Here is a 24962-nt window from a genome sequence, read left to right on the forward strand (position 1 = left end):
AGGGTCATTTGGCATCTTGAAGACTAAAAGCGTCATTGCAGCAAAAAGTTTCTATAGTCTAGGGTTCTCCTCACTTGATACACAACTGTGTTTTCAGTTGGCAGGTGTGTGTATGTGTGTATTTGCCATCAAGTCATACCTGACTCATGGCATCCCCACTGGCTTTCAAGGCAAGAGATGTTCAGAGGTGGTTTGCCGTCGCCTGCCTCCAAGTCACAGTCCTGGTGTTCCTAAATACTTGCCAGGGTCAAGGCCGAGAGTATATGACTGGCCATAGGTCACCCAGCAAGTTTGTATGGCAGAGTGGGGATTCGAACCTGAGTTTTCCATATCCTAGTCCGGCACTTTACCCACTATAGCACACTGGTTCTCTTGTGTGTATGATATGCAGACCTAAAGGCAAAAGATGTCAACAGTCAGACCAAAGGGATTTTAAATAAGAGTGACATAGTCCCAGATGTTCCTTTGTAAAGCTCCGATGTAATGAGGATTCACAACAGTGACTATTGACAGCATAAGTTTCCTAGACTTAATTTATTGACTTTATTTATATCCCGACTCAAGACAGTCTACTGCACAAGAAACGATGCAATCGGATCTCATGAGACAAATAGTGAACAAAGCAATAGGCTTAGGGTGACAGAGTTAAAAAACAAGGCAGACAACAAATCATCTAAACCACAGGTGTCAAACTCGCAGCCCTCCAGATATTATGGACTACAGTTCCCATCATCCCCTGCCAGAATCATGCTGGGAGGGGATGATGGGAACTGTAGTCCATAACATCTGGAGGGCCGTGAGTTTGACATCTGTGATCTAAGGCAAGGTATGTAAAATGTGGAATTACAAAGATAGAAGGCAATGCCGAAAAAGCCAAATGATACCTGCAATACAAGACTTCAAACCCATGATGAAGCAGTTCTCCCAACCTGTTCCATCCTACTACTGTTCCAACCCTTTTATAAAAACACCCTCCTGGAAACTAATGCAACACTGATTATGTCAGAAGAAACCATAATCAAAACTGAGCCTTAACTGAATAATATGACACTTCCGGATCACTTCTCACTCAGCAATTTCACAATGAATTCTACCATTGAAGTTATTCGGCTGAACGATGATGGTCAACGGGAAAGCACCACGGGAGACTGAAATCAACTCCCACTGATTTCTCAACATGTGGGTCATACTTAGAAGCAAGTAAACTAACAGCCCCATCAACAGGGTTGAGGCAACAAAAGGCAAAGGTCAAAAACTCCCTGGCCACCTGCAAGCCTTCCATAGCCAAAATGCACTTATGCCACCCAAAAGGGTGGTGTAAGTCCAATGGCTACGTCAGGGCATTCCCAGATCCAATGGCCAGTAGAAGCCAACTAAAGTCAGCTCCACCCCTAGGAATGACCTCAGCTGCACCGGCATCCACCCAGACACTGACACAGCTCTGGGGGCTGGGCTGTCTTTCAGGTTGGGCACTGCTGAGGTCCATGGCACCCGCCCACCTCCCAATTCCCCCCCCCCATTACTTACACCTGCCACTTACACCAGCCGGGAGGGCAAACGTGCCAGTGCAGCCCTGCACCAGCTCCAACAGCTCACTGGGATGCCTGTTTTCCACCAGTGGAACAGAATATTCCTGCTTCCTCGCTCGCACAGCAGCCAACCAGTCTCCATGAAATGCTACACCTGGGGAACAGGTTACCTTGAGAAATGACATGAGAGGGATGTGCAGCAGGAAGAGGAATTTGTGGAACCCGCCAGTGTAGTCTGACAATTTAACCCACTGTTATGCCTCTAACATCATACTGGGCAAACACAAAACATGGCCTCACAATTCAGCAAACTGAGAACCATGGAGCAATTTTTTTTACACCTAAAACCAAACCAAACAATCCCGCCATCAACAATATATGGGTCATGGGCAATGCCTGTATGTATCTAAGAAATAGAATGGGGAGGGAGAGAGAAAAAAACATTTCTGTAAAGAGCAGAGGGTAGTAATAACACCTGTGAAATCTGAAGCAGTTCACAGCATTATCACTTGCACATTCTGTACTGATGCTTTTAAACCGTGCACTCTGGTTTCATCACACTCTTTGTCAGCATTGTAGTGTCCTTACTGCAATGTTTTAAGTCGTGTGATCCACCCTGGACATCAATAAGAAAGCAGAACAAACTGTGTGGGATTCTACCCCCAAGCCACCAGATAATTAAAATCTTCAGAAGTCCAGTTCTGTACGTCCCCACTTTTGGACTTCCTCTGTGGTCTCCCATCCAAGTACTAACCAGGGCCAACCCTACTTAGCTTCCAAGCCCTGACAGAATCAAGCTAGCCTGGCCATACAGGTCATGGCACAAAGAGACTAACAGTCCCTTAATCCAGCCAAAAAAACAATAATTCCAGCAGCAGGACAAGCAATTTCTCCATGGAACCACCAAACGTAGCTCATGGCCTATTTGAGGGGATGATTGAACACCATGTCTATGTATGGCCTGAAGGTAGACATGCAGTCACCAGTTTAGCAGGGGTCGAGTGGCCTAAAGGATAGATTGAACACCACTACAGTTCATGAAGTTCCTACAAACGACTTGCACCATCGGAGTAATTTACCACTGGAATAAAGGTGGAGTCGCAGTCAGACTTCCCAGTGGTTGATCCGACCAACAGCTTCCAACCTTGAAGACCAGCCCACCCAGCACTTGGCAGTCTCTGCACCATCAGCCCCAACATGTCCTGCCTATGCTTGAAACGGCATCTCCTCCATCTTGGTGTCCTTCTTACTCAGGTCAGCTGGAGGCTGAGAACATTTTCCTGTCAGGTGACTCCCGCTTTCTTCATTAAGCTCCCAAGAAGCCTTGAAACTAATGAGATTGGATGAAGTAGCCTCTTTACTGTATTACTCAACTCCCCACATGTTGTCACAGAAAGACTGATTCAGAATTAACAAGGTCAAGTTTTTTTACCCATTAGATGCTTGGCAATTAATCAGAGTAGGTGAAGCAGACTCCTTATTATATCACTCAGCACCCACACATTTTTGCAGAAGAAAACCGATTTAGAATTGAACAAAGGCAGCATGCTGGCGGATGCACAATCAAGCACACAGTTGCCTGTTAGCTCCCGGCTCTAGTCCCTTAAGAGTTATATAATGGGCTCGCTATGATCGCTGTCTCCTGGGTCTAAAGAACAGGAGAACTACGAAAGCATCACTGCCTCTTCCTCAATCCTGAGGATCAAGGCAGAGGCAGGAAAAGCAATCAGGCGAAGGGAAGGTACACTTAATGAACACTCGTGCTCAGGAAGTTTGTAAGAGTTGCTGGTTTCTGTTGCAACATTCCTACAACACAACCGGCTATTCAGTCACTGGAATTGCCGCTGCATTTTTACCTACCTTGTGACAGAAGAGAAGAACTAGTCTGCATGCGGAGGGGGTGGTCAATACATCCCTCCTGACACTGAAAGAATTATCAAATTAGTTTATAAAATAACCTACAGCAGCATAAAACCATAACAGCAATAGAAAAAAAATGCCCAGCCATACCAAATTACCACAAGGTGTTTTTTAAAAGCACTGTGCTAAAACCCTTCCGATTCAGCAACAGAACTGAAAAGAAAATGAGGTTAATTTGTCAAGCCACTTTAGGCAGGGAATTGAACCATCAGGGGGCCACCACATAAAAGGACCAGTGGTGGGATTCAGCCGGTTCGCACCACTTCGGCAGAACCGGTTGTTAAAAGGGTGCTTGTAAACAAACAGTTGTTAAATTATTTAAATCCCACCACTGGAACCGGTTGTTAAATTATTTGAATCCCACCACTGCAAAGGACCCTGCTTCTCGCTGACATCTTTCTAGTCTCAACAAGTTAAAATTCTTCCTGCCCTGTTGGCTTAATGTTGACAAGAGAAATTTTAATGTAGAATAGAATTTAAGGTGATCCCACATCTGCATTCTGAAACAACATGCAGCCTTTATAAATAATTCTCCATCACAACTTTTGCAATTCTTCTGTGTGTTAAGTGCCAACAAGTCACTTCTGACTTATGGTGACCCGATGAGTTAAGGACCTCCAAAAAATCCTATCATTAACAACCTTACTCGGGTCTTGCAAACTGAGGGCCACAGTGTCCTAGACTTGAGTTAATTCTTCTCATGTTCCTCTTTTCCTATTGGCTTCAACTTATCTTAGAATTATTGTCTTATACTCATTTTATAATGTGACGAACGTATTATAGCTTTAGTTTAGTCATTTTAGATTCTAGGAAGAGTTCAACCTTGATTTGATCCAGAGCCCATGTATTTGTCCTTGTGGTGTCCATGGTATCTGAAAAATTCTCCTCCAATACCACATTTCAAATTAATCAACTTTCTTCCTGTCAGCTGTCTTCATGGTCAGCTTTCACATCCCCTACATAGTCACGAGGAATACTAGAACATTAGGGTTCTATAGATTCTTCTTGGAAGGAATGTCATCCATTTATCTCTTCTGTATAGTTCTTAAGAACATAAGAACAAGCCAGCTGGATCAGACCAGAGTCCATCTAGTCCAGCTCTCTGCTACTCGCAGTGGCCCACCAGGTGCCTTTGGGAGCTCACATGCAGGATGTCATCCGTTTATCTCTTCTGTATAGTTCTTCATTGTATTACTTCCATCTTTTCTTTAATTTGGCCTGTTCAGTTAATGTTTTTCTGGGTTAATCTTTTAGAATGCGTAACTCTACACGCAAGTTGCTGGAATGCTACATTCAGATTTCTGATTCTATTTCTGTCACCTTTTACTTTTGCTTCTCCTCTTTTCATTAGCCATTTCATCACTAGCCACTTCATCAGTCATCCATCACAGTTTTCATTGCTTTTGACTACAGGAATAGACTTCGTGCATTCTTCCTTGATAAGATCTCTAGTTTCACATTCTTCTAGTTCATGTGCATGTTCATTTGAACCTAGTACTGCAGGTCTGTTCTTTACATGTCTTTAAATGCTTCAGGAATGTTGTTTAGGTTGTATTTTGACACTATGAATGTTCTGGTGTTTTTCTTCAGTTATATTCTAATTTTCGATATTAACAATTCATGGTCTCTACCACAATCAGTTCCTGATTTTGTTAAGCAGAAATAATACAGCTTCTCCATCTTCTTCTAATTATGTCATCTATCTGATTTCTGTATTGGTTATCCAGTGATGTCCACATATACAACTGTCTGTTCAGTTGCCTGAAATCTGTTTGCAGAGAACAAACTGTTGTATTTAACGAATTCTATGAGTCTGCATCATTCCATGCTTCCAGCTCAAATCTTCTAGCAATATTTGATTCTGCTTTATTTGCTACCTTTGTGTTCCAGTCACCTATGACAATCAACACATCTTCTTTAGGTATAATGGGGGTATAGGCTTGAATTATGATTATGTTGATAGGCTTTCCATGAAGACTGACTGATACTATTCGACCAGACTTCACATTCTGGACAGCTTATGTAACCCCCATGCTCAGAATGGGTTGACCCAGAAAGGGGTGGAGACTCAAAGCAGAAAGGGGCTGCAGACCTCATGTAGTTTGGAGGAGACAAGGCTACCAGACTCGGACCTTGGTATTAGCCCTTAACACCTTGTTAAGGTAACTGCAATGTTGTTGGGAACTACTGGGAAGGTAGTTGTTTAATTTTGCTATGTTGTAAATGTTGGAGTTTATTGTTTCAGGGTTCTTTTTATGTTTGTAACGGGTGAGAGTTCTCCTGGAAACCTTCATCATGTTGAATCCTCTTCACCAAGCCCTTGGAGTCTTCAGGAGCCAATCCACTTGCAAAGAAGAATTGGACTTGGCAGTATCAGTAGACTGTAAATATAAGGACTTGAAAATGCAACCTGAACAGGACCTTGAAGTGTGATGTAAAATGTTGATGTTAGATGTTATATGTTAAGAAAGTAAACCATTTTGTTTTTGAAATTTGTTGTTGCAAACTCATTCCAAGTTCTGCCCCACAGATAGAGGTTACACTTACACCATATGTCTCCTCACTATTAGAGTGACTCCATTTACAATTCTTATACTCAAGATAAAAAAAGGTGTGTTTTCACACCTATGCAATACCACATTTAAATAGAAAAGCCGTAAGTCTATAAAAACCCTCATGATGTAGTACAACTGTGATAAAAATGTATATGGACAAATGATCCTTTATCTTAACTGAACAGCTGGTTAAAAGAATGACTGTGCCAGGAAAAGGCATTCTTAAGGCTGCTAAAATAGATTATCTCTTAGCTAGAGATACTATCCCTTAGGTAGAGAACTATCACTTCTTCAATTGATTTACACTACAATTGCAAACTCATTTATCTGGCAGCAAGGCCCCTAAACATAGTGGCATTTTAAGTAGACATCAATAGGGCTGGTTCTAATGACTTCCGTTTTCCTCCACCTCTCCTTTTTTGCATAAATGCACTGAATGAAGGAAATCACTTGAAAAAGCACCAAAGAACAAGAAAATAGAGAACAAAATGGGAACATATTCATAAGCCTATCATTAATCAATCGTTGCAACACAAACAGTCAAGTTACAAGGTGAACATCCAGGCTCACCTGTGAAATGGAAATTGCACCACCATGTGGCAAAAAAAGTTCTAGGTAAGAAAAATCAAGAGCAACCTCATTTTGAACTCTGTTCAACATGCAAATGTTGCCTTGGATCCCACAGATCCATTTCACACGGATGTCACTTTCCTCCAGTGCAAACAGCCTCTTGCATCATTGGAAGGTTCCATGTGAGTGAGAAAACAGCTGCCCCAATAGAAATGACTATCAATTGCTGCCTGGAACTAGCAAAATGACCACCAATATGTGGGGTAGTACTGGGGGAAGAGTCAAGGGTCATCCATTCTGCTCTGTTCTACTAGCTCTTCTGAGTTTCCTCCTAGCAATTCATACCTGTTTCAGAAGCAGAGTTGGAGGAGGAATTCTTAGGTGACCCCTCACAATCCCTAAGTGCTAACGTAAGCCTAGCAGCATACTAAAAGAAGACCCTGCATGAATGGCTGGCCATCATAGAGACACAGCTGGGCTAAAGTAAGCACGCACCATCTTTGCTTTTGATGTATCTAAGCCTGTGCCCTTATGCCAACTGCAAAGATGGCAGGAAACTGACCCCCCCCCCCTCAAACCAGGGAATAAATGTTGTATACAGACCCTTCAGTTGACAATCCAACTTCAAGTTTAGACTTGACCTTTCATGGACTATTATTATTCATACAGCATTATTAACGTGCACAGCTTGTTATGGAGTACAGGATGGGTCCCTGTCCTGTGGAGCTTACAAACAAAACATCAATCTAAGGGAAACAACAGAAGGAAGGAAAAGAGGCAAATGTTACAGGGATAAAATGTATTCACTACAATTACCCATACACCACCAAATGTTAGCCAAAATATGGTACAGAATTTTGCTTGCATTTTTCATTTGTAAGTAAAAGCAAGCAATGTATCTTATTTATAACATATACAGTGGAACCTCGGTTTTCATTGCCTTCGGTTTTCATTAATTTCGGTTTTCATAGATTTTTTTCAGTGAAAAATTTGTCTCGGTTTTCATAGATTTGCCTCGGTTTTCATCGATTTGCAGTAAGGTACAGGGGTTTGTGCAGAAAAATCACCCGGACAAAGCTGTTGCAGGCCATGTCTACAACTTGTTTAATGACAATGTCTTGCCTTATTTCAGACAAATCTTAAAGAGGCGTCAGAAACAGACCTCTTTGGACAGCTTTCTGGTGCCACGTTGGTCCACTGGCTCTGCAGCTGGTCCTAGTGTTATTGTTTGTTACTGTTTTCAGCATTAAACACTATGTTTATTCACCCAAAAATGTGTTTTTGGTATGTTTTTTGGAATGCCTAGAACGGATTAATTGGATTTACATTGAGTCCTATGGAAAAGTTTGCTTCTGTTTTCATCAGTTTCGGTTTTCATCGATTCATTTTGGACAGATTACCACCGAAAACAGAGGTACATGTTATGGAATTAGTATCTCATGTCCTCATGCTGAGAACATGACTGCTTTTCTGCCTCTGTCTATTGCTCAGACCCTCAAATAATGACTCATGACATCCAAGTTCATCTTGAGGGAACAGAAATCTCACCCTGCTCTTGAAGCTGGGTTATGCCAATTATATTATAGACTCAGTCTATCCATAAAGGAATTGGACCGTTCCCCAGAAATATAGTGGCCCACGGAAATCTAGAAGTTGATGTTTCCTGGTCTGGTCAAATACTATTAACAAGTGCCCATAAGACACACTTAACAGCATTTAATGTAATCAGTTCTGTCAAGAATTTTTTTAAAATGCTAATAATAAGCATTGCATTCAAGAAAAGGAACAGGAATCAATACACAGCAACCAATGTTTATGAAATAACTGATAATGGATGATTCAGATGGTAAACTGAGGCATTAAGCATTGTAAGAGACTTCCCCTGCAGCTACAAAATGAGTCACTGGCAGAACCTGTATGAGAACAAAGCCCAAGAATGGGATTCAACAACATGAACTTGGTATGTGAGACTGACAACAACTCAACTGTCATATTTTTGAAGGTATATGAGACTAACAAAAACAGATGAGGCATAGCTTGTGAAGATATTCTGCATAACTGAAGCAGAATAATATTACACATATTGAGCTGTTCAAGATTCAACCTAGCTATTTTTTCTTTGAAAGCTAGATTTTGTTACACATTTGTTTTTTATTTGAATGATTAGGAGCTACAATTGCCTCAAAATACAAAATGGGATTCTCTCTTTGAGGAAAAAGCAATTACCAGAAGGGTTACAACATGAGACAAACACAACAAGCCTTGAAATTCCTTATCTGGGGAAAAAAACCTGACAGGCCACACTATACACACTCTTCTGATATGAGAGCACAGCACCCTGCCTTCTTTGAATATGATGACTAATAAAGGGAGAGCCATTGAGATGTAACATTTACAGAAAATAACTGCTCTGACTCCAGTGCAAACAAACAACAGCCAGTGTTTTCTTTTAAACCAGCTATTTCATTCCAGCTGATTCAATTTTTTAAAAAACTTGCTCAATATCTTCCATTTGGGAGAGAGGGCGTGTGTGTGTGAACAATTTAGTTAGTCACTTCTCACACAATTAGATCACCAGCGTGACGGAAAGGTTTGCCCAAAACGATGAATACTAAAACTGCACAAAAGCCAAGACACTTTCTAGGAGCAGAGGGGACGCAAAATTGTTTTGAACAGAAAATAGTGGTTTATTCTACACATTTATGATGGGGAAAAACATCTGAGAAGCATCAAGACCCTCAAAAAACTCCCAGCATAATAAAACAAGATAAAAAAATAAAATCAGTCATTCCCTCAGTCTAAGACTAAAATAACAAGTTAAATCAAGGATGAATCCTGAAACTCAGAACAAATAGGTTTTCACCAACCATCTACAGATTTAAATGGAAAAGATGTGGTGGACTTTCTTGAAGAAAAGGAGAGCCAACATACATATTTAATCTCCAATCAGTCTTATTTCTCATCAAAAGCCATTGTACTTCAGATGGTGGTGGTATCTAAACCACCATTTCTACACTTGATCAGGGCAGAGGGAATGCGGAGGAAGGATACATACCTTCTGGTGACAAGCTATAGTTGGGGATTACTTTGCTCTGGGGACTGGTAAGTATGTAATATTCCCAATGCTTTATCCATGGTTACATGGATCAAGTGGTCCTTCACTGGTACAAAACTTCCCCTTCTACTGCAAAGTTCTGTCAGCATCAGACTTAACCACAGTTCACAAAAACTGGGATTCTGAAGGCACCTGCAACTCCTGAGTAGCTTTAACCATAGCAAATGTCAGTATCTACACAAACCTTAACTACGACAGAGTATTTTGTGCTGAAAAAGAAAATGACCATTTTTAGGAACTACTAGGAAAGGGATTAAAAATAAGCTGATTGGAGTCTAATGTATACAGTACAGTCACTGTGTACTGTATACAGTACAGTCACTGAGCCCTCCGGGGATAGGGCGGTATAGCAAGTTTAATAAATAATAATAATAATACAGTCCTGGTTGCCTGATGTCCTAAAGGGTAGTATGGAGCTAGAAAAGGTAGAAGCAACAAGGTCACTGAAACAATCAAAAGGTTGGAACATCTTTCCTGTGAAGAATCTTTCTTGACAAACTCTGCCATTTGCAGGGTGGTCCCTTAGAAGGCTTTGCGTAGGGTCTCTGAGATGGCTACTGGGTTATGGTTGTACGCAGGGTTATGGTTGGGTTATGGTTGTACGCACACTGTTGGATATTTTGCTATTGGTAAACTACAGGAATAATTTGTAACTGGTATCCATTGAGGTCAAGAAAACCCATCTGTGAAGAATTGCTACAGTAGAACATTATATCCTAGAATGTGGGGGGCGTCACCCCTATGAACCTTTCAGCTGATCCCACAGGGCAGTCCATCACAAGCATTCCTCGGGCACGAAGAACAAATAGGTCTATTAAGAAGTAGTATTTATCTGGGAACCCTGATGGCTCAAGCTAGACCGATCTTGGGGTGCTGTGTGGTTTCTGAGCTGTATGGCCATGTTCTAGCAGCATTCTCTCCTGACGTTTCACCTGCATCTGTGACTGGCATCTTCAGAGGATCTGATAGTAGGAAAGCAAGTGGAGATCCTCTGAAGATGCCAACCACAGATGCAGGCGAAACATCAGGAGAGAATGCTGCTAGAACATGGCCATACAGCCCGGAAACCACACAACACCCCAGTGATTCCAGCCATGAAAGCCTTTGACAATACATAGACCAATCTTGTCAGATTTCAGAAGCTAAGCAGGTCAACCCTGATTAGTACTTGGATGGGAGACCACCAAGGAATAGCAGGATCTCTTTGCAGATGTACTTGCAATGGCAAACCACCTCTCTTACCTCGAAGACCCTACTGGGTTGCCACAGGTTTGTTGTGATTTGACAACGCTTTGTACACACACGTTTATCTGGGAGAGGACTGAGAACTTCCACTGCGCTTCTTGCACACACCCTACACAGACCTCAGTGTTAATGATGTGGGATTTGACTTTATACCACTGTCACATTATCTGCCATTTAGATCATGAATCATTCCATCTTGAACCAAGGTGTGGGAGAAGCGTTAACGGGCTCTTCGGCAAGTGGGCTGTTTGTACTGTAGCTACATCACAGACCTTTACAATAGGAACAGATTCTTATTCGAAGACATTTCTGGGGGATGGTAGATTTACAGGAGGGATTCATGCAAAGGAGATCAATGAGGTAACCTTTTAAGGCTGTCTATAAAACGATGACCTTTCTTAATGGCCTCTGGAGAAGAAATTTCCTCAAGGAGGAAATTGTTGCAAGAGGAAACCCAGTTACTGAAAGACAATTAAGTTTTCCAAGACTACCTAAGGATAATGGAGCAAGACGGTGGTTGCCAAAGAGATGTCTTCGTAAGATCAGAAGAAAATAAATATAGCCACAGAGCTGATTTTGGAATATTGTATTTTCCCAGAACTATTAAGGGTAGAATTTTTTCTAACCCTTGTATTACTATTTAAATACCTCCTTGGACTGCTGATAACCATGAATAAGAACACAGAAAAGCCATACAGCATCAGACCAAAGGCCCATGGACTGCAGCATTCTGCTCACACTTTGGCTAATTAATTTCCTCCAGGAAGTCCACGATGCAACGGCATACTCCCACCTGTGCTCCCCATCAATTGATATAAAAAGGCATCCTTCCTCAGGTACTAGAGAAAGTACATACTAATAGCCACTGATTCTGCCACGAATTTGTTCTCTCCCCTTTTAAAGCCTTCCAAGTTGGCAGCCATCACTAGTCATCCTGTGGCAGCAAGACCCTGACAATCTCAGCCAGGTTTAAGCTCCATGCTTGCAGGGAAGAAAAATATCTGCTTGTTAGCATCTGTATCTAGCAGCCCATTGGTGTAGTGGTTAAGAGAAGGTGCACTCTAATATGGAGGAACCGGGTTTGATTCCCCACTCTGCCACTCGAGCTGTGGAGTCTTATCTGGTGAACTAGATTAGCTTGTGCACTCCCACACACGACAGCTGGGTGACCTTGGGCTAGTCACAGTTCTTTGGAGCTCTCTCAGCCCCACCCACCTCACAGGGTGTTTGTTGTGGGGGCGGGGAGGGAAAGGAGACTGTAAGCCCCTTTGAGTCTCCTACAGGAGAGAAAGGAGGGATATAAATCCAAACTCCTCCTCCTCCTTCCTCTATCATACTCAGTGTAGCATACATACATGGTTCTCTCCCTTTCTTCATTTTATCTTAACAACCCTGATTGGTAGCTTGAATGGAACAAGAGTAACTAGCCCCACTTCATTCCCACCACTGGTGGGCTTCATGGTACAGTAGAAACCAGAGCTTAGATCTTCCATACCATAATCAACTGGTACTCCAGCCAGTGGTGGTGAACCATTGACACTCCAGATGTTATGGACTACAATTCCCATCAGCCGCTGGCCATGCTGGCAGGGGCTGATGGGAATTGTAGTCCATAACATCTGGAGTGCCAAAGATTCGCCACCATGGTCAGACCAACTCAACTGCTGAAAATTTGCTTCTCTACATTGCCTAGTGGTAAAACTAGCTTAACTCTTTGGAAGAACATGCAAGCTTTCAAGTTTTACAAATAATGTTCTTGGGCTGTGAGAGAAGGATTACCCAAAAACAAACAAGCAAAAGGAGCAAAACATCCACGTCCCTAAAAGTTTCACAATAAAACAGACTCATGTGACCTTAAAGCCAAACAAAGCCCAAAACCAGAATTCTCTTAGGAGCTTGAAAACCTACCCAGTTGCTGCTGCTTCTGAGAACTCGAAAGCAAAGCTATTGCCAAGTACCACGCAACCCACAATATGTGGCTTTACAAATTGCACAGATCTGCAGCACAAGTCCTCTGCAAAGGAGTTGAGAATCACCAACTGTATGTAGCTAAATGAGAAGTGATGGAGTGGGTAAAATCTTGACCAAGACTATCTCAAGAGATGCCTTCAGACCTTGTATTCCCTTACATACACACCAACAGGAATTTTAATCCAGGTTTGCATTTTGGTAGAAAGGAACCCAAATATCTAGTACAGTGGTGGCAAACCTTTGGCACTCCAGATGTTATGGACTACAATTCCCATCAGCCCCTACAATTGGCCATGCTGGCAGGGGCTGATGGGAATTGTAGTCCATAACATCTGGAGTGCCAAAGGTTCACCGCCACGGATCTAGTAGAAACGTTGATGAGAGAGTCCGACTCCTAAACCCACTAAGAGGCACTCACTCCATTAAGGGTTACAACAGATAAATGAGTAACTACATACAGTCTACAACTTGAAGTCTTTGCTGCCATCTTTTGGTTAGATTTGGATACATCCTCAAAAAGATGAGGTTGAAAACTATACCTCTAAGGAACTATGGGGGTTCCATGCATGGAATTGTGTGTGTGTGTGTGTGTGTGTTTATTCCGTGACCAGGTGCACAGGGATCTGATTTGGATATGGATAGTGGTGTAAGAGCAGGGAGGAGTCAAGTCACCCCTATGCTTTTCTCTTAACTTGAAACGCCCCTGCAGAGGGCACTTTTGTTATTTGCTTAGAAGACCTGCTGCCCTCCTTTCCACCCATTTAGAGTCCTCAAAGTGGCGTACAATTAAAAATCAATGTTATACATATATAGAAAGCAGTCATTTAAAACAAGAGGGTCAGAAAGGGAATGCTTGACCAGAGCTTGACAAAATCTGGGTGTTAGGATGTCATGGAACTTAAAAATCGCATTGTGGTGTTACTCGAATTAGTAGGTTGCAACCAAGTAAATTATTTTGGGGAATTTAGTTTAAACAAGAAGTGGGGAACAGTACGATTCCTCCACCAGTGTATACCAGAATCCTTCTAAAAGAGTTTAGAGCTTAATATAACAAGAACCAATTTAACCATAAAGAGTTTTTCTTTCAGAATAAAAGATTACAACCATGCTAGAATTATTAAATCATACACAGTCTAAGAAAATAAAGTTTTGAGTGGGGTTCAGGTGGTAAAGGGTGCTCTGTTACCTGTCTAGAAAGGAAGAAGCAAAAGAGCTATGCATGACCAGTGCACATATTCTTGAAGGGCAGAGACAATGTCAGGTGTAAGCACACACACACACACACAGGTGAATGTATTTCCCACTTACAGAGAAAAACGCATCTGTAGTGATGCTGATGAGGCTGCATTCGCATGAGAAAAACAGCTGAGTCTTAATGAAACCAATGCCTTCTGTCAATTGCAGCTTGTTTTCAGGAAATTTAGAACAGCATAATCTAGCCTTGATGAAAAGACACATTAAGCAGCTGAGTGAATTTTTTTTCCTGAGAAAGGATTTTTAAGTGTGAAAGAGAAAAAAAGCTGCTGATGGTCTTCTGTATTAAAGGCCAGGTATTTATGATGTTGGGGGCGGGGGGGGGGGGGATTAGTAATTCAATTCATGGGAAAATATCTTATGGGAAAGACCTGTCATCAATACGATGAGATTGTTAAAGTGAAACAGGAGAGTCATGGGATATATACCATTAAAGATGTGGGTTGCAGTGATGGGTTAGTGAATGTCAGCCCTTCTTAGCTGCCAGATATCTTCTGTCTGAATTCCATTTCTCTCTGATGTTGACAAGTGGGACCACACAAATCCTTGTAAAGGAGTATTACAGTCGTTATAACTGCCCCTTAGGACCAAGCAAGTAGTCTACCCAGGGGCGTACCTAGGCAAACTGTAGCCCGGGGACAAAACTTGAGTTTGATGTTCCCCCTATATCAATGAGCCACCTCTCATCACGACCAAACAATGATTTTTTTGCACCAGGCCATTTCTAATCACCATCACATTATAGAACATGCCTCAACGCAGCAGTAGTCCATACCACTCAGCAGAAATCAAACATTTAGGCAATTTTTTCAAAATGCTTTCAAAATGTTTTATCACTGCTGTGAAAACGTTTACGGTGTTATATCCAGCACCCCCAATTGACCCCAGCATTGGAAACACAGCACAGTGCTGGGAGGAAGAGAGAGAGGGAGAGGACAGGGACAAATTTCAGAGTCATATGTTTTCCACAGTAGTTGCACACATTGAATTTTAATACTGACAAAGGCAATTCCTTACTGACATGAACCTCACAGTCTTCTGAAAATAACTTAACTTAGAAAACATAATAGTCTTGGAACAACTAACTTGAACAACTGCTTTTTTCCTCTGAAATATGTTTTAAAGCTTAGAAGGTAAGAAACTCGATCTATGGTTCTCATTCTCAAGCACATGCAGAATAATGCACTTTCAAACTGCTTTCAATGCTCTTTGAAGCTGTGGAATGGCAAAATCCCACTTGCAAACAGTTCACCAAGAAAGTGGTTTGAAAGCGCATTATTTTCGCGTGTCGCGTATGAAGGGGCCTTAGACACTAAGAAGAAGGCACCCTAGATTATCTAAGAAGCTCAGTTCAGAACTATTCCATTGTAGAGATAGAACCAGTCAACTTTGCTGACAGTTTGGATGTCTGGGCGGCACTCATTCTGGTGGGAGGCAGCTTTCTAATTCCTTCCAACTGGGTGCCCCCATAGCATTTGGCTCCCCTGGGCCAAAGCAAAACTCTCAGCAAAGGATTGGACTGGGTTCCTTTTCCTAGGACACTCAGCAGCAGCCCTGAGGTAAATTTGGTGTCTCTACCCAGAGCAAGACCCCCAGCAGAGCACTGCCATTGAAATCTCTACCACAGAGACAGCTTGGCATAACAGCAAGCCTCACCCAATCCCACACCTCTCACTGCTTCAAATAGAGGAGAAATAGCAGAGGCACACACACCCTTTCCTACTGCCTTCCACACACCTCCCTTTTAAAATGAAGCCACTCTACAACACCACCTAGTGAACTACACACATCAAGGGGGGGCACATTTTCAAGCCCTGAATCTTCTACCAAATCCACACAGCACTACACCACAGCTGCAGAAACACAACTCCCTCCCCCCCCCAAAAAAAATTGAAGTGGGGAGACCCACAGATCTGCCCAGGGCACAGCAAGAACTACAGGAAAACAAACCACTTCTAAAGAAAAAAGGTTGTTTCTGCTTTTTTTAAAAAGCTAAGACAACAAAGCTTAAAAGTAGGAACCAAAGCAGAGTTAGCAAGTAACAGCCCTAGCCACAGAAGCAGGGGTGGGGGGGACAAACTGGGAGACACCTATATAGAAATTTCAAACCTAAACTAACAGAAGAAGGTAAAATGATGAAACCACAATACTGGGCGCAGTGTGTAACACACTTCTCTCTCTGAAGATGCCAGCCACAGATGCAGGTGAAACGTTAGGAACAAGATCTACCAGACCACGGCCACACAGTCCGGAAAACCCACAACAACCAGTTGAATCCAGCCAGGAAGCCTTTGACAATACAAAATAAATTTTTGTTTTGTAAAATAAGATGTCAATGGTAAATTTTCCTTGCAATAAGAAAAGTTCTGAAGTTATGTGAACACATAGTTCAGAAATTAGTTTTAAGTCTACTGAGTTATGCCTTAGCTAAGATTTTACATCCTCTTTATTAAGGATTTTAGTTTTAAGAATAATTGAATAATTTAAAGAGATCCCACCAGTGGTGGGATCCAAAATTTTTAGTAACAGGTTCCCTTGCCAGCCCCCCCTCAGCAAAGGGGGCAGAGGCGTACCTAGGCAAACCTGAGCCCTGGGCAAAACCTGAGTTGGATGCCCTTCCCATGGGCAGTCACCCCACCACGACCCCCCAAAATTTTTTTTGCACCAGGTCATTTCTAAATCATCATCACATTATAGAAATTGCCCCAACTCACAAATCTGAACTGGTGAGATAAAAGGTACGAAAGGCTGAGAATCAATGAACTGCAGTACCTGAAAGGGATTAACCCAGTTCAGGGAGTTACATTATTAGTCGCAATTGCTATATGGAACCTTCATGTTCAAAGGCAGTATGCCTCTCGGGGAGGCGAGGGTGTGGAGATGGAAAAGCGGACCCAATTAGTAACCCACTCTTGGCATACACAAATAATTAGTAACCCACTCTCAGGAACTGGTGAGAACCTGCTGGATCCCAGCAGGAAAATCAAGGTGGGCAAAATCCCTGCAGGAAAATCAAGGTGGACAAAAGGTCCTTTTCCTTTACTCCCACACATCTTTCCTGCTTCCCCCATCACAACAGAGCCCCCCTCAACAGAGACAGAAATGCAAGGGGGGGAGGCAACCCCAGGGGGTAAGGGAAGAGAATCCCAGGGGCGGGTTTTTTCCCTATTTTCCTTTGGTTTGGGGTGTTTGGGAATTGGGATCTCATTTTGTTCCTCCTTTAAAAAACTTTTTCAAGGTGCTCTGCATCCGGCAGAGAGCGGAGATCTTGGGTTTCCCCCTTCCTTTTTAAAAAAAACCCTTTTCAAGCCTCATGCTGCAGCAGAGAGTATCCTGATGTCTCAGGTTTGTTTTTTTTTTTTTTTTACTTTTTCAAGCTGCTTAGGGAGAGGAAATCTTGCAACACCCCCCCCCCTTTTTTTTTTTACTTTTTCAAGCTGCAGTGTGCCAGCCATGGAGGGAGACTGGGACTCGAGAGTCTCTTCTCAGGAGGGGTTTTTTAAAAAACTTTTTCAAGCCACTGAGCAGAGATGGCTCAACTTGGGGCAAGGAGGGAAGGGGAGCGATGGGCAGGGCCGGCGAAAACAAACCTCTCTCTCTCCTCTTGTGATGAGGCAGCTGCGAGGGACATGGGCTGCTGGCAGCAGGACTTGGAGGCAAAAGCCGGAGTCTGCTTCTTTCCCCTTCTTTCCCCACGTGCCTGTGCTGCCTGCCTGCTGCTGCTGCTTCCTTCCAGGCCTGCTCTTCCCCTCCCTTCTGTGCTACTGCCTGGGCAGTCAGCACCGGAGGAGGCAAGCTGGGTCAAAGGGAGGCGGAGCTCCCCGTCCTGCTCTGGCGGCTTGCTTGCTTGCTTGGGCTGAGAGGTGGAACTGGCCCAGTGGGCCACCGTCCGAAGTGGGCGGGGCTAAGGCAGGAAACAGGAACACAATCTGGTCCACTGCTTTCTCTGCAAAGATTACTGCTTTCTCTGCAAAGGTTTGCTGGCGCCCCCACGTGACTAAACACGTGACAGAAATTGGTGCGCCCGGGGACAAAGGGTACCCTTTGTCCCTAGGCAGGAACGCCAGTGAGTCTACCCCACTAACAGCGGTGCCTAGTATTTTGACAATCATTTACTGTAAGTGCATCTTGGTGGTTATCAGTAGAAGTACAAATCCTATTGAGGTGAGAGATAGTGGTTTGTTCTTTGTTATGACAACCAGGGTTACTGCCACCATGGTATAGTGGTTAAGAGCAGGTGGATTCTAATCTGGAAAACCAGGTTTGATTCCTCAGTCCTCCACCTGAGAGGCAGAGGCTTATCTGGTGAACTATTTTCGCACTCCAACATTCCTGCTGGGTGACCTTGGGCTAGTCACAGTTCTTCAGAACTCTCTCAGCCCCACCTACCTCACAAGGTGCCTGTTGTGGGGAGAGGAAGGGAAAGGAGCTTGTAAGTCACCTTGAGTCTCTTTACAGAGACTCTTCTTCTTCTATTTGTTTACAGAGACTCTTCTTCTTCTATTTGTTTATAGCAATTGAATGGACAAGAAACTCAGATGAGTCTAGGACTACATTTTGTGTTTGCAATAATTAGATAGTATGGTCATTAAAATATAAAATCCTGAAGGCTGGAAAACAAGTCTGGCTCCCAGATTATTAGGACAGCTGGGAAGACAATTTGTCAGGGTCAGTGCTAGACAAGACAAAGAAGTCTTCACCCACTGGCAGAAAAATGATAAAGGGGGATAGACAAATCTCCCGGATGAGGGTATTCCGTGATTTTGGTGCCATGACCAAGAATACCCTTTCTCAGGTGGCCACCCATCTAGCCTCACATAGACCCCAAAGCAGGACTCCTGAAGATAATCATAATGCTTGAGTACAGTGGTGGGATTCAAAAATTTTAGTAACAGGTTCCCATGGTGGTGGGATTCAAATTGTGGCGTAGCGCCAATGGGGCTGGGTGGGACATGACGGGGCAGTGGCGTAACCAGGCAACTGGAGCCCTGGGCAAAACCTGAGTTTGATGCCCCCCCAGGTGCGTGCCCAATGCAACGCGCGCACCCCCCTTGTAGCTACGCCCAGTGGCGTATCTAGGCAAACTGGAGTTTGGCGCCCCCCATGGGCAGCCACCCTCCCCCACTGTGACCAAGCAATTATTTTTTACACCAGGTTGTTTCAAAGTCACCATCAAATTATAGAACATGCTCCAACTCATAAATCTGAACACAGCAATAGGCCATGCCACACAGCAGAAATAATTTTTGGAAAACATTTTCAAAATGCTTTCAAAATGTTTCATTACTGCTATGAAAACATTTTATGGTGTTGTATCCAGTCCCCCCAATTGGGGGAAGCAGCATCACTTTCAATGTTTCAAAGGAGAATCTGGGCTCCCTAGTTTAAACAAGTGATGCTGAATTCCACCCCAAAACAACATCATTTTCAATGGTGTTTAAACTAGGGATCCCAGATTCTCCTTTTAAATTCACCTTAAAGAGAGAATCTGGGGTTCCCAGTTTAAACATTGAAAGTGATGCTATTTTGGGGTTGATTCTCCCGCACCCTGAAACAGCATCACTTTCAATGTTTAAACTGGGGACCTCAGATTCTCCCTTTAAATCCATGTCAAAGGCGGGGGGATTTAAAAGGAAAATCTGGGGAAATTTGGGAGGTGCCTGTTGTCAGGGGTGCACTAGTTACAGCCAGCAGCACCAAACTTTTAGGGTATCTTTAGGAGACTCTCCTAATGATACCACCCAGGTTTGGTGAAGTTTGGTTCAGGGGGTCCAAGGTTATGGACCCTCAAAGGTGTAGCCCCCATCTTCTGTTTGCTCCCATTGGAAACAATGGATGATGGGGCACCCCCTTTGGGAGTCCATAGCTTTCGAACCCCCTGGACCAAACTTCACAAAACCTGGGTGGTATCAGTAAAAGATTCTCCTGATGATACCTCCCAGGTTTGGTGAAGTCTGGTTCAGGGGTCCAAAGTTATCGACCCTCAAAGGTGTAGCCTCATCTTCTATTAGCTCCCATTGGAAACAATGGTGGATGGGGCACCCCCTTTGGGAGTCCATAACTTTGGACTCCCTGGACCAAACCTCACCAAACCTGGGTGATAGCATCAGGAGAGTCTCCCAAAACATCCCTGAAATTTTGGTGCTACTAGCCTAAAAACTGCGCCCTCTGCAGGCCAAAAATGGAAAAACACTGAAAATACAAAAAATCCCACAAACGAACCTGCAGTTTTTGCGCCCCTCACAGGGCTGCGCCCAGGGCAACTGCCCACTTTGCCCAATGGGAGGAATGCCTCTGTGACGGGGACATAGCCGGGCATTCCAGGGGCGGGGCATTCCTGGGCGGGGCTGTGGCAAGGACGCAGCCGCTGCGCCGGTCCTTGGGCGGGAAACGAATGCACACAGGCGCAGGGTGCCACGCACGCCGGTGCACCTCCTGCTTCAACTTCTGCGCGCTACTGCTGAGGGGAGGGCGAATTCATGGCACGCAAAAATCACGGTAGGCAAAATCCCCAACTAGGGAACCTCCTCGCACACACAAATAACACTAGTAACCTACTCTCGGGAACTCCTGTGAGAACAAGGTACGGATCCTGAACCTGCCCGCTTGAGTATAGGTAACGCGGTATGAGAGTAGGTAATTCTTAAGCTATACCAGTCCCAGCCGTATAGGGTTTTAAAAGTATTGACCAAAACCTTGTGTCCAGAAGCAGCTTGATAGCCAGGGCAAATGGAAAAAGACCCTAACTTTTGATCAGTCAGTAAAACACACAGGTACTGATAAAGGTACCTGTTGTTTCCTCAGTGAAGCAAACAGTACTTTTCCAGAGCTGGCTGGGGTGGGAGGAGCTTAACCCCTCCCTTCCGTCATGCCACATCCCCAGTCAGAATCAGGTCTTCCACATAAGAAGAGCCATGCTGGATCAGACCAAAGGGGCATGTAGTCCAGTGTTCTGTTCACATAGTGGCCAACCAGCTACCTCTAGGAAGCCCACAGACAGGAAGACTCCAACAGCATTATCCTGCTTGCGTTCCCCAGCAACTGATCTAAACTTATCTAATACCCGTGGAACTAGACCAGAAGTCTGCAACCTGCGGCTCTCCAGATGTTCATGGACTACAATTCCCATCAGCCACTGCCAGCATGGCCAATTGGTCATGCTGGCAGGGGCTGATGGGATCTTTAGTCCATGAACATCTGGAGAGCCACAGGTTGCAGACCCCTGAACAAGACAGAGTAGATATCCATCATGATTAGTAGCCATTGATAGCCCCGTCCTCCATTAATTTGTCCACTTACCTTTTAAAGCCCTCCAAGTTGGTGGTCATCACCTTATCCTGTGGCAGCGAGTTCCACAAGTTAACTATGCACTGTGTGAACAATTTTTTCGTCTGTGCTGAATCTCCCACCCTTCTGCTTCAGTTCTGGTACTATGGAAGAGGGAGAAGTGCTTCTCCTTGTCCACTCTCTCCACACCATACATAATTATGTAAACCTCTATCATGTCTCCCCTTACTTGCCTTTTTTCTAGGCTAAACAGCTCTTAGCGAATTAACATGGGGCAGCTAGTCTACCTCCCCAGTCATGCTTTTTCTGCGTCTTTCCAATTCCACAAGATTCTTGTTCAAGTGCAATGACCAAAACTGTACACAATATTCCAAGTGTGGTCTCACCATAAATGTGTATAAAGTCAGTATGTTAGCGATTGCTTTAATCTTTATTCCTGGTCTAATCAAGGCCAGGATGGAATCTGTCTTTTTCACAGCTGCACACTAGGTTGATATTTTCATCAAGCTATCCATTAGCACCCCAAGGTTCCTTTCTTGGTTTCCTGCTGCCTGCTCAGAGCTCATCAGTGTATATGTGAAGCTAAGACACGCAAGCTAAATTTAGGTGCACAGTGGAGATGTCACACAGTTGCCTCATCCTGCAACCGATTCATTAGATGCAAGTGGACCTCTTTCTAGGTCATTAGTGACCACTTCACAGTATCATAAAAAAATCTATGAAGCACTGAGCACCTTAGCATGCAAACATCATGTGCTTCTTCCCACCTGGGGAGAAAACCAGGATATAAATAAATAAATGCAAATAATTAAATGTTTGTGGTTACACCGAACCTGCTCTATCTTGTGCCTTGCAGTTCTTACCATGTTTGAAGTTGATTTGTCATTCAAAACACCAGAGTGATTTACATGGGACAACCACCACAGATCCATTTGCGGGGGAAAAAGGAAAAACAGCTATTGTCACAATGACAGATGGTGCTGAATTGCTCTCCAGACCCACATTTGCATTCTAGGGCTTGTGAGAGCTTTAGAGACGACAATGCGAGGAATAAAATTGTTCCAAACGATAGCTACTCACTCTGATGTTCCACAAGGTCAAGAGCAACGTTTGTAGTGATATCCATTCCAGAGTTAATGTACGACTGGCAGCTTTTCAGAGAAGAGAGGCATGAGTCCACACCGCTGAACGAGACCACAGAACGCCCAGACATCTTGAATTAATTACCTGGAAAATAACAAAAAAATTTTTACAGCTCTAACACTGTACCGTACTGATACGGTCATGACAATTTCCCCACTACAGGACTGTATTTACATAGGAAAATAGCTGTTAACTCTATGCTGAACAGAGAGCCATCGATTCAGTTTTGAGAGATTATGCACAAGTTTGAGGCTGAAATCATACATGGATCTTTTCAGCCTCACAATAAGGATATCCCGTCAACAGAAAATTTCTTTTGGGCCACAGGCAGGCTTTATAGCTGTACTCGTAAGAACATAAGAAAGAGCCTGCTGGATCAGACCAGAATCCATCTAGTCCTGCACTGTGCTACTCGCAGTGGCCCACCAGGTGCCTTTGGGAGTTCATGTGCAGGATGTGAAAGCAATGGCCTTCTGCTGCTGCTTCCGAGCACCTGGTCTGCTAAGGCATTTGCAACCTCAGATCAAGGAGGATCAAGATTGGTAGCCATAGATTGACTTCATAAATCTGTCCAAGCCCTTTTTAAAGCTATCCAGGTTAGTGGCCATCACCACCTCCTGTGGCAGCATATTCCAAACACCAATCACACGTTGTGTGAAGAAGTGTTTCCTTTTATTAGTCCTTATTCTTCCCCCCAGCATTTTCAATTGATCCCCCCTGGTTCTAGTATTGTGCTCCAGGTGGAGTACAGTCAATCCACTTTAATTATTTATTTATTTTCATTTATATTATCATATTTAATATACCGCCCCACCCAAACAGGCTAATTCAGTTGTCCCAAGACAATGATTACTTTTAAAATCTTTATAATATAGTGTAAATACCAAAATGCTTCTCTAATCATTCACCAAAGTAAACCATTCAGACTTACAAGTGACTACACTGTTTGCAATGCAGAGACATCTTTTTTAGTTGTTTAAACAAAAAAAAATCATTACAACTTATTCATTTATCAGTCATACATGGTTCTTTTCAGCCTCAAAATAAGGATATTCCCTCAACAGAAAACTTCACAGCTTGCCAACCTCCAGGTGGAGCCTGGACAACGGTGCTTTCTCAAAAAGGCCTTCTGCCCCAACTTGCCTCACAGTAAGACATTACCTCACAAAAATCCCCATTCTGGGCCACATTGTGAGGCAAGCTGTTAAACTTGCCAACCTCCAGCTGGGGCCTGGAGAATATTCCCCTCACAAAAAAAAATCCTTCTGGCTCAAATTGTTAGGCAAACTTGATGGCTGATTTTCAGGGTGGACAGCATGACATTTATACCCTCCTGAACAGTTTCAGAAAATTCCTCCTTTTACCCTGTTGTGACTTGGGTTCCTTTTTCCCCTCAGGAAAAAAGGGCTACTTTCCCCCTCAACAAAGCCTGCTGTGTCCAAGGGCAAATTGTTACCTATTTGGCTTGGTTGCTTTGCTCTGGGGCGAATTATTAGGCAAATCCGGAGTCGTTTCGCCATGTTGTTTGGTTGTTCTTGGCCAAATTGTGTGTGTGGGGGGGGGGGGGATGTGATTCTCTCTTCATTGAAACACACACACACCCCATCTACACCTTGCCTATCAACCTTGGCTACTTGCCTCACAGTAAAGACATTACCTCACAAAAATCCTCATTCTGGCCCACACTGTGATACAAGCGTAACGGCTTGCCAACCTCCAGCTGCAGCCTGGAGAACATGTCCCTCACACCAAAAAAATCCTCCGGGCTCAAAGCATTAGGCAAACTTTTTGGGTGATTTGGAGGGTGGACTGCATAACAATCTACTCTCCTGAGAAGTTTGACAAAATGGCTCCTTCCCCATTCTGAAAAAAATATTGACAAAAAACACTGTATACAAAGAAGTCTTACAACGTTCCCTACTGATTTAAATGTATCCTGCCTCACAGCTGCAAACCACCACTGCCAGCTGTCTAGAGCTCATTGTGTTGTTTAGCACAAAGGGCTTTGCTGCTAGTTTATGATATAAATGATAATTACGCTGCACAGTGTTGCATATAATTGGCAAACTTATTCTCAACTGGCAAAGTAATCAGTGCTTGAAACGGCAACCCTAAAGTGACTTAAAGATAGGTGAGCCAGGTGTATGGCAACCCCTCGCTGTGGGAAAAACTCGTCACTATCCCCAAGCCCCCACAAAGCCACAGTTTTGTGATATTCTCTATTTTGAAGGCAGGTATTAGCTATAGCACAGCGGTGGCGAGCCTATGGCACGGGTGCCCGAGGTGGCACTCAGAGCCCTTTCTGTGGGCACACGTGTACAGAGTTCATTGGGGGGGCAGAAAATCACCCCACACACACACACACACACAATC

The 24962-nt window shown here is 43.6% G+C and overlaps 1 protein-coding gene across 2 annotated transcripts in view; it reads right to left on the reverse strand.

Annotated features, from left to right (window-relative positions):
• Positions 1-24962, reverse strand: part of NSMCE2 (NSE2 (MMS21) homolog, SMC5-SMC6 complex SUMO ligase) — a 295740-nt gene that overhangs the window by 267931 nt on the left and 2847 nt on the right. For both annotated transcript variants that reach the window (XM_048507511.1, XM_048507510.1), the window contains exon 2: positions 22527-22673. In XM_048507511.1, coding sequence (XP_048363468.1) covers positions 22527-22659 — 133 coding nt within the window. In that variant the 5' untranslated portion in view covers positions 22660-22673. The remainder of the gene's footprint in view (positions 1-22526; positions 22674-24962) is intronic.

This window comes from Sphaerodactylus townsendi, linkage group LG09, assembly GCF_021028975.2.
Source record: "Sphaerodactylus townsendi isolate TG3544 linkage group LG09, MPM_Stown_v2.3, whole genome shotgun sequence".
In the NCBI taxonomy this organism is placed as follows: Eukaryota; Metazoa; Chordata; class Lepidosauria; order Squamata; family Sphaerodactylidae; genus Sphaerodactylus; species Sphaerodactylus townsendi.